Below are 10425 nucleotides of genomic sequence, written 5' to 3' on the forward strand. Positions count from 1 at the left end.
TCCGTGGACTAGCTTACGCCTGGCGTAAGCCACGCAAGTCTTACGCCGTGTGTGTGAACACAGCCTTAGGCTTTTCATTACACGTTTTGTATTGTTTCTTTGTTTTATTATAGCCATCCATTGGTTAATCTACGTTCTGCAATCCCATTGGTTAACCATTAGCCTCTTCTTGAGCTTCTGTTATGTATTTAATTCTATCTTACCATGTTTTATTTCATAGCTTGATAAAGACTTATAGTCGAAAGTACTCGCTAACTCTGAAAATAAATTTTGTGGCATATATCTGATACCATCTGACTCGTTATTTACTGTATGTATATTTGCCTATACAGCATCACCTTTATTTTATATATATATATATATATATATGTATATATATATATAAAGTACTCATATCTGATGACCTATGAACTACCTTCATTATTCAATGTTTGTTTCCAAATTGATTGAAATGAATAGATAAAATGCTGGATTGAAATATATTGATATCTAAAATATAATAATAACAAGAAATAACCAACCAAAATCTAGCAAAGGAATTATTCGCTATTTTTCAAATAGATATTTCTTCCCCAAGACTTACGAAAGTACAAGTGTATGACGTCATAATGCCCCTATCTAAAAAAAAAATCAGCCTAAAAACCCATTATATTTTTGGAATACTATGGACAATACTTTATTGCCTGATCGAAATTAACTAACCACAAGGCACTTACTGGCACTAAGGTTATTATTAAATAAGAAGTATAGTCCCTACACTAATTGGAAATGCTTATAAAACTGTATCCGGTTGCATAATATTGTTATAGGGGTAGTGGCTACTTCAAAGACGTATTTTATGAAGAAATGTTACACATCTGAATAATAGTAGAACAAAAGATCGCCCAGATATAACATTACAATTGACACCAATATGCTATTGCTATACGTATGTTTCTATTCATTGACCTATATTTTGTATAATGCCAAATCTAGTTTACTATCCTGTTTCTGTGTATTAGTCCTATGCTTTCTATTGACGAAGGTCTACTAATTGGTTTTATATCTATTTTTTATATCCAATGTTTCAAGTTGTTTTGTAACATTATCACACATAAATATTCAAATGGTATCAAAGTGTTTCATTAATATAGCTAATGTGCGCACAATGTTGACTTTATCTTACATGAAATAATAATAATAATAATAATAATAATAATAATAATAATAATAATAATAATAATAATTCTGTTGAAAGACGGTAGCCTAATTGTTTCCGAACCTGCTGATGCCTAACCAAATGCTTGGATTCTTGTGAATAGTTGATATTTATGTCTTTATGAACTGCTTTTAACAAAAAGGTACTAGGCCAAATGCCAATAAGTTGTGTCTATCATTGGCAAATACACTACAACTTAATACAATCAAGATCAATTGGAAGGAAGAGAAACATATTAACATTTCCATTTGGCCAATAGTAATTATTTTGCGTTGATGAGTTACATAATCCTTAGTCTTAACTTGTTGGAAAACCTGCAACAGCATATCAAACGAATATACCCAAAGAAAATACAGTTGTTCAATTAACAATTCTTCCTGATGATGCAAGTGGGCCTATAGCATAGCTTCTGGCTTGACTGAAAACATTTCCATGACCATGCATATTGCCAAGCATAAAAATCCCAATTATAATTTGAGTATATGTTTTCAAGTTTCTAAAATTATTAGATGTTTCCTTTTCATAATATTTAACTTCTATTTATTTACAAATGGTAACGTTATTTTAAGTGTTTGAAATTAAGTGGTGATTGTTTCATATGTTACTTTCAAAGGGGTTTAACGTAGTAGTGTTGATGAAAGTATTGCATTCCTTTTTCTGTTTAAGTATTATTTTACGTATTTAGAATATTTATTTATTTAATTTTTTTAACGTTTTTTTTACATTTTTACATTGTTGCTTTTTCTGCTTTTAATGTTTTCATTTACATTTATTAAAAAGTTTTCTTTTTAATTATTGAATAATTAAGTCATTTATATTATTGTGCTTTGAATAAGTCATCAAATGTGTTGAAACAGTTCTTATATTTTACATTTTAGCTTTTTTTTTTTTAGCTATTTTGGAAGTATTTGCTTCATAGTTTTTGCTTTTTATAAAATAAATTTTATGTAAAAAAAAAAATTTTGTAAAGAAAAGAACTTTTATGTAAAGAAAATCGTGTAAAGTAAATTTATATTATGTAAAGAAAGGGTGTGAGTGTGTCATTTCGGTATCCTCCCAGTTGGTCGAAATCCAGTTTGTCGAAACCCGGTTTACCGAATTTAACCCACTTTGCCGAATCCAGTTCACCAAAAACATGAAATCCCAGTTGGCCGAAACCCAGTTTGCCGAACCCCGTTTGCCGAATTTGAATTTTGTAGTCACCGTCGTACAAAAGCATAGCACACTACCATTTTGAAATAAAATGTAATAAACAGCAATTATAGGCGACATCGCGACCTAACTATTTTGAACCAAATGTAATAACGATAATTATTGTAGGCAAAAACGAATGTAAACTTAACAACCGCAAAAAAATAGTTAAAGACCATCAAAAATGCTTCCTGTTGCTCACCACTTTAATTTACCAAACCATACTATCAGTAATTAGGCTTTATAATCTTAGGCACCAATTTCAAATCTACTAAGGCTAGAGGACTGGACGCATACCCCCGAGACATCTACTAGCATTAGTATCTGAAATTGGTGCCCAAGATTAACTAGCCTAAATCACTAATAGTATGGCTCTTTAATTTGAAATAGTGAGCAATAGGGAAGCCTTTTGAAGCCCTCTAAAAATACATGTTTCACTATTCCAGCCTAAAAATATATTCTTCATACTGTATAATGTTTTGAGGCATCTACTGATTGATGCCCCAAAACGTTTGTTTTTACCATAAAACGTTACGGCCACTCTACACTTTTGCTTTATGCGTTTTATTACTATAATTTATTAATGTATATAAATATATATGTATATATATATATGTATGTGTATGCATTTTTTGTTGTATATGTATGCGTATATATGTATGCGTGTATATGTATGTATTTGTATGTATATATGTGTGTGTATGTATGTGTACATATGTGCGTGTGTATATATATATATATATAAATGTGTATATGTGTGTGTATATATATGCGTGTGTGTATATATATGTGTATATATACATATATTTGTGTGTGTATATATATATGCGAGTATGTGTGTGTATGTGTATATATGTATGTGTGCGTATATGTGCGTGTGTGTATATGTATGTGTGTGTATATATATATATGAGTGTATATATATGTATGTGTGTATATGTATGTATGTGTGTATATGTGTGTGTGTATATGTATGTATGTATATATATATGTATGTGTGTATATATATATATATAAATCAAGATAGCCGTTAACACTGTTAAATTATATAATCATCATCAAAGAAGGGTAAATACAGTGCTAGAAATAAGGACATAATGTCCTTATTTCTAACACTGTATTTACCTTTCTTTGATGATGATGATTATATAATAATTATATATTATTATATATTATAATATATTATTATTATATTATATATTATTATTACTATATTATATTATTATTATTATTATTATTATTTGGATATATAGCTGTAGCAGCCGAAAAGCATGTTTACTCTAGATTATATAACATGTTAATGACCCATTGTATAGTGTATCATATAAAAAAATACGTCTATACAATTTCTCAAAAATTATAAATCGAAGTCTACAATAACCATCATCTGTCGTCCATATAGACAGGTATCAATGTATTCATGAAAGTAAAAAATCAAATAAAGCATTAATGATCATTATTAATAATTTTATTTAATTTGAGGTGTTGTTCATGACCCATTGTAGAGGGTGTCATATGAAAGCCTCAACCTATGCCATTCTTCAGAAATTATAATAAAACGGACTACTATAACAACCATAATCTACTGTCCATAGACAGTTAGCATTTTATTTATTCATGAAGGCTAAGCATCACATATTGATAATGTGAAACACTTAATATTAATATGATGTACTTTGTAGGCGTCTATACACCTACATAGAGCCAATGCCGTAGCCAGTTGTTGGGATAGTCCCACACAATTTTTCTATTGGGTCCACAAAGAATGGGTCCACATTTTAAAATTGGGTCCAGATTTCTCATATTTTGTGTAAAATTGGTAAATTTTTAAGAAAATGGGACCAGATTATTCATATTTTTTACGTAAAATGGGACAACTTCTAAGAAAATGGGTCCACATTATTTGAGTTTACGCGTAAAGTGGGTCCATCCTGATATTGTCCCACAATATTCAAAAATCCTGGCTACGGCATTGCATAGAGCGCATACAGATCTTTCCTGATCCATGGGTAGCTTGCAATATCTCAAAAATCATTGCTTCACTCAGAATTTATTTTAGAACATCTGAATCGATGTGTTCTGATGGCCCTTTTAACCATGAGGCTTGTTCAGCTTGTATAGTACATGTACAAAAATTGTGAAAGTCTACAAGAATGCCTAATTTTAAAGGGTTTCACACCCCTGCACCTTGATCGACCAGCTACAGCTATCAAGGTTGCCACATACTGTACAATAGAACATAAATAACACTCCAAAATTTGGTATTCTAAGTGTCTAAACAAATGTACATTCCAAATAATTTTCAAACATAATTTGTTCACACATATGTATAGTCATCCTATAAATTCAATATGGGGAAAAATGTTTTGTTCATTTCTTTCTTTTTTTCTATGCTTTGGAGATTCTCTCTATACTCCCTCCCTACAATGTCTCCCAGGTCAACACAAGCTTCTTCAATTGTTCATTACTACAATTGTTACTAGACCTACCGTACTTTCCACACTTTATCTCACTATAACTCATTTATTCCCACAAGTTCTGTTCTTTGGAATAAACTTCCACCACAGGTTTCCCAAATTCAACATTTGAACTTAATTTATTTAATTTAATTTTTTTGTTGTATAATTAATGTAGGTAACCCGAAACATGTCTTCCATTAAAACTTTTGTGTTATTTTTAAAATGAGTTGTATTTTTTGTCAACTTACATCCATTTGGTTCTATTATCAAGGATTTCAGTTCAAGAAGATTACCAGTTTCTTTATTAAGAAAATATGAAAAGATTACTCTTCATTTGAACAAAGCTGAATTGGATTTTAATTTTTTACATAATTAATGTACAGTAAGTCATATTTATATTTAAGTTTTCAACATTTTTATCTGAGTTTTTTTTTATACCAATAAATAAAAAACTCAATATCAATCGCAACAATCTACTCTCTCTTTCTAAATTTTTCTTTGCCTGGACTAGTTATAGACTTCAACTTTTCTAGGAATCGCATATTAAAAAACATTATGAAATATCCTTGCTTGTAATTTATATTGTGACATTGTACTTAATTGAATTTAAGATGAATTTTAAAGAGATAGTCAAATCTGTACAGGCCAGAACACTCTTTAGCATATGGCCCAGACTGTGCAACACTGTAGGGGGATCACCATGCCTCTGTACAGTCTGTTTACTTTCCCAACATATGCCGGTACCCATTTATACTATTGGGTAGAGAGGGACAAACAAATAAAATGTATTCTTGCACAGTAAGGGCTCAAACCCTTGACCACAATGCTGAGAGTATCAAACAAATGAATGAAGCCAAATTGCTTCACTTCTAAACTAAAAAGAAAAGAATATAATGAATGCATTAAGAGTATTACGGTATAAGAACATGAAAGACAAGACATAGAAAAAGATAAAAAATGCATATTGAATTAACGAAACTTTAAAACAATTGCAGTTATTTTCATTTCAATTTGTCTTCTAAAACTTGAGCTCCTTTAAAGTCTGCCTTTTGTAGTACCTTCATCATAGGTGTCATTGCTTCCTTAATGCTACTCTTTACAGAATCACTTCCACAATCCAACAGGCTGAAAGCAAATGCACACATAACAGTAAAACAACAAATCTAAATAAAATTCATTACAACAACCACCAAAACCACCTGTGGGTCAACTCCCTACAATGTTCTGAGGACAACCACATACAATCCACTTAGCAAATATTATATCAGAGACAGATTCACCTGGAGCACTGTGTGCATGGTGTAATCTAAAAATCCATGTGCTTACACTCTGTGTTTCTTTTCAAAGCATAGACCTAATGGTATAGAGATTAACATATGGACTTCAATAAAATGATGTTTACTCACAAAACGAGAATGAATGCTCCCCTGTTAATGCTACTCCATGTCACTATCTTCTCTGTACCCACTTTCTCAACCAACATATCACTAAAATCTGAAAGTAATTATGAACAATTTTGAATATTTATTAAAGAAAGTAGATCCAACCATGTATTGATTGCTGTAGTATGACCATGAATTCATATAAAACATGAAATGAAATAATGAACAAATATCATTACTTAAAATCCTATTTATTCAATGACTTACAATCATGGAATATACTGTAATTAACAATTATCATTTCAAAAAAATTATAATAAAACCAAGTACAGGTCATCCTCCAATTAAAGACCATTTCTGGGACTGGGGTTTCCATGGTCTTGAGCATATCTGGTCTCTAATGAGAATAATAAAGATGAAAGATATTTGTTAATTTGGGGCTGCAGAACAGTGGTCTATAATTGGAGGAGTCTTTAATTAGAGGGAGACCAATATAATTAAAAGGTAGTATCTTATAAAAAAAAGGTATATCATTCAGCAATCATATACTTCCAAAACAGAGTTATACTGTATATAATGAAGGTGAATAATGCATGCATGTAAGGGTAATTCCATGTCAAATCAACCAAAAAACAAACCATCAATTTCTCATGGGTTGGGACCCATGAGAAACAATCAGAAATGAAAATTTTTGCTCTAGGCCTCTCAATTAGTGAGATACGTGCATACGAAGTTTGGACTAATTAGCGATACTTTGCACGTTTAACTGACCATATCTCAGTATAGCACCTACTGACCTGGTTTTGGTGTCATTTTAAAGTTATTGAGTAGCTCTATTACTTTATACATAAATGTTAACTCCTTAACTCATAAAAGTTGAATAAAAAATCTTTTATTTTTTTTTTTCAAAATCATGTTTGAGGTATATTAAAATGTAAAGAAGCTTCCCTATAAGTTTGGTGATAGGCACTCTAATAACGTTCTTGACCAGTGAGCAATTATATATCAGAATCACAAGTCCGTTCAAAATTGCACATTTTTATATATATCAACAATGTACTTCTGTATAGTAAAAAACAACACTAAATCAAACTGATATTTCTTTTATGCAGGTAATTTCAAGGTTGAAATTCCTTCAGAAATAGGCAAGTCGAATGACCAAATGGTTAAGGCAGAGGCGCACAAACCTACAGGTTCAAGCGACGCACTTGTCATGGTTCTTTTCTGATAAAGACTACCACCATAGGCCCAGTGAACACAATTGGCAGTTAAATTTATTAATAATTGTCAGGGCAAGAAAAACTCAATTGGTTTGGATATATCTACAGGAATAGCAGCACATTAAGCAATATACAATCTTGCAGGGGCATGTAAATGCAAAACAGAAGAAAGGAAGACCTAGAAGAAATTGGGTGAACAACATTAATGGGTGATGTGGTAAATAGCGACAGTTGCATCAGTGCTCCCATAACCTGACACCCAACAGGTTATAGAACAGATGATGATGATGATGATGATGATGTGAATCATTCAAATGCAGACCATATTTTACTTACTCTATACAAATAATAATGTATTTAAATCACAGTTTAACATCGTTATTGGTGTAGGTTTAAGAAGAGTTTTTATTTGGGATGAACCTTCAATAGAGTAAAAGAAACCCAAATATAAATAGAGTAGAGACAATAAAGCCAGCATACCAATGTATCCCCTAACACTTAGTGTAAACAAATCCTAGGCATTGTTCAGTATAAATATCTTGTATTAACATTTATCTACAGGTCAATGTCCCATCCCACAATTCTCGTCTGCTTGCACAAAGGGTGGCATGACATTCAATAAGAACAATATAAAACCATTAAGCATTTTTCTATTTAAAAAAACATAGCATACTGTCAGATTTCAGCGGTATACTATTGGTATAATTGGTATAATAATAACTTAAATAATTATTGAATCTTTGTTTACTTTTTCAAGATCCCACAGTGGAAGAAGCTACTTCTGGTAGATCTAGTTAATGGGCTTTCTTAACGCATTTAACTATTTTTATTTATTAGATAGTAATAGTATTTTAATTTCTTAGTTTCAACATTTGAGTAACCAACCTGAATTCTGTGTTTCTTTGTCTTGTTGAATAAGTTTCTTCAACACAATATGTCCAGCAGGGTGTTCAACAATATGCATCTGTTACACACAAATAGCATTATACAAATACAGATTATCAAAATAATAATAAAAAAAAAGTAGTTCAGCATATCTGTAGCTTATTGTAATTTATATAATACTACTAATGAAACAATATTTGTTACCACTGACTGACTGTTTTATTGCTTCTTCCCACCGCACAAAGTATACAGAATATTTTATAAATACTACACACAAGAATACAAATCAAAAGTAAAAAATAGATGCGATAATAAAAAAAAAACGTGTGTGGATTGCAACTATGTTACTTGTTACGTGTTGCTTATATAGTGCTTTTCCTTTCAGTTACCAAGTGCTGTAAGTTTTTCCTTGGTCATTGAGTCCACATGCTTAAGTGTTGCCGTTGGCAATCAGCGCAGGAGCAGGCAACCCCACGAAGTACCCATTTATACTCCTGGGTGGAGAGAAGCAATGAAGATAGAGTGCCTTGCTTATGGACACAAGGGGAATGCACAGCGAGGGATTGAAACCCTCACCGTGAGGCTGGGAAACCAAACCGTTCCTGCTGTGCCAAAGCGCTTCTTGTATGAGAACAGTTCACTGATTATTTAGGGCTCAGATATTGGTCTGTTAATTAGTATATTTCCTAGGATTTTGCATATAAATTTTATAAAAACAATTTTATATTTATTTTATTAATAAAATTTCTATTTCTTTATTCTAAGCCTCTCAATTGTGAACTTTTGTTTTTGTTTTTCTTTATTCATCCACAAGTCCATGTCATGCAACAAAATACAAATAAATTTAATACCATGTTCACTGTTATCTAAAAGGAGCCATTCTGCACCTTATGTTGCCGAGTAACTCCCCTCAGAATATAACATTGTAATGGTGAAATGGATCAGATTTAGGATCCAGGAATTTGAAATAGAGGGTGCCCAGGTAAAACTTTCACAGATGGAGAGTTTAGACCATATCCCCCCATGGCTAGGGATGATTTATGATTATGGCACTCCTAGATGGCTGGAAATGGCACTTGCAGACTGAACTTGAATATAATTTCTTTCTTTCACCATTAAAAAAAAAAAAATTGAAAATTTCAGTGGGAGCCAGGGCTGGCTGGGCCCCCTTGAATTAACCTATGTTCAATTTTACTTTTTGCTGTATATGACCTAACATGTTACAATTAGGATCTTTAAGACAATGATTAAAATAGTTAATAACAATTTAATTTAATTGATATAATCAACAGTACCTGGCACAATACATTGAAATAAATGATTTAAATCTTACTTTATCCAGTGCATTTGTTAAGTCCCTATCAATGGCTACTAAGTCTTCTGATGCCAAATTACAGATAGCTTCCATAGCTAGCTTCTTATCACCTGTAAAAATTATAAATATCTTAATTGCCTTGATTTATAAGTTACATGGATATGCCTGAAGGTTTTCCATGACAATAGAAGACAAGTTATAAAAGCCCACCAATTCTATGTACATCATGTCTCATGATAGACTATACTTACAGAGGCAGATTCAGGGAAAAGGCAAAAGAAACACTGAGCCTCAAAAATTGTTGAAAATTGTATTCAAATTAATTTTTAAAATACCTTTCCCAGCCATCCAGAGGTGCTATTGACAGAAAATGTCATACCTCAGCCTACACCATGATGGGACTGAGGTAGTCTGGGCCCAAAATTAGTAAACTTCCCTCCCAGGGCCCCCTTACTTTCATATTTCTAGATCTGCCACCGACTTACCAACAGCATTCTGGAAAATAGCAGTTACAAGAAGACATGTTTGTTTGTTGCGGACAAGTTCTCTAGCATGACTCTGAACATGTTCTAGCAAAGGCTTACTGACAGCTTCTAGTACCTCCTGCCTCCTGGTGTTCAAATCTTTTTTACTGCAACACAAAAATTATATATTTGTGTTTCAGAATACACATTTGATAAATACTGCCAATACACACACTTTGTCTTTGTTTATTATTATTATTATTATTATACTAACCTAGTTGCATTTTCATCTCCCTTCTTGAGCAGGGTAA

The 10425-nt window shown here is 31.7% G+C and overlaps 1 protein-coding gene across 1 annotated transcript; it reads right to left on the reverse strand.

Moving 5' to 3' along the window:
• Positions 1–5180: 5180 nt before the first annotated feature.
• On the reverse strand, positions 5181–10419 carry LOC117104546 (pumilio homolog 3-like). The gene is made up of 6 exons (XM_033245403.1): positions 10389–10419; positions 10136–10281; positions 9669–9760; positions 8336–8414; positions 6255–6342; positions 5181–5973 (listed from the first exon to the last, which is right to left on the reverse strand). The coding sequence occupies exons 3-6, from the start codon at positions 9741–9743 to the stop codon at positions 5850–5852; spliced, it is 366 nt and encodes a 121-aa protein (XP_033101294.1). The 5' UTR covers positions 9744–9760; positions 10136–10281; positions 10389–10419; the 3' UTR covers positions 5181–5849.
• Positions 10420–10425: the final 6 nt, after the last annotated feature.

This window comes from Anneissia japonica, unplaced genomic scaffold (genome assembly GCF_011630105.1).
Source record: "Anneissia japonica isolate Jap-2015-1 unplaced genomic scaffold, ASM1163010v1 scaffold173000_len10413_cov112, whole genome shotgun sequence".
In the NCBI taxonomy this organism is placed as follows: Eukaryota; Metazoa; Echinodermata; class Crinoidea; order Comatulida; family Comatulidae; genus Anneissia; species Anneissia japonica.

What these genes read in the sequence shown, in the direction of transcription:
- LOC117104546 (XM_033245403.1), bottom strand. Translation starts at nt 9,743, where the DNA reads ATGGAAGCTATCTGTAATTTGGCATCAGAAGACTTAGTAGCCATTGAT. An exon ending in TAACAAATGCACTGGATAAA is followed by an intron (nt 8,415 to 9,668) that starts GTAAGATTTAAA and finishes TGTGTGTAACAG; the next exon opens with ATGCATATTGTTGAACACCC. An exon ending in CAAAGAAACACAGAATTCAG is followed by an intron (nt 6,343 to 8,335) that starts GTTGGTTACTCA and finishes AATTACTTTCAG; the next exon opens with ATTTTAGTGATATGTTGGTT.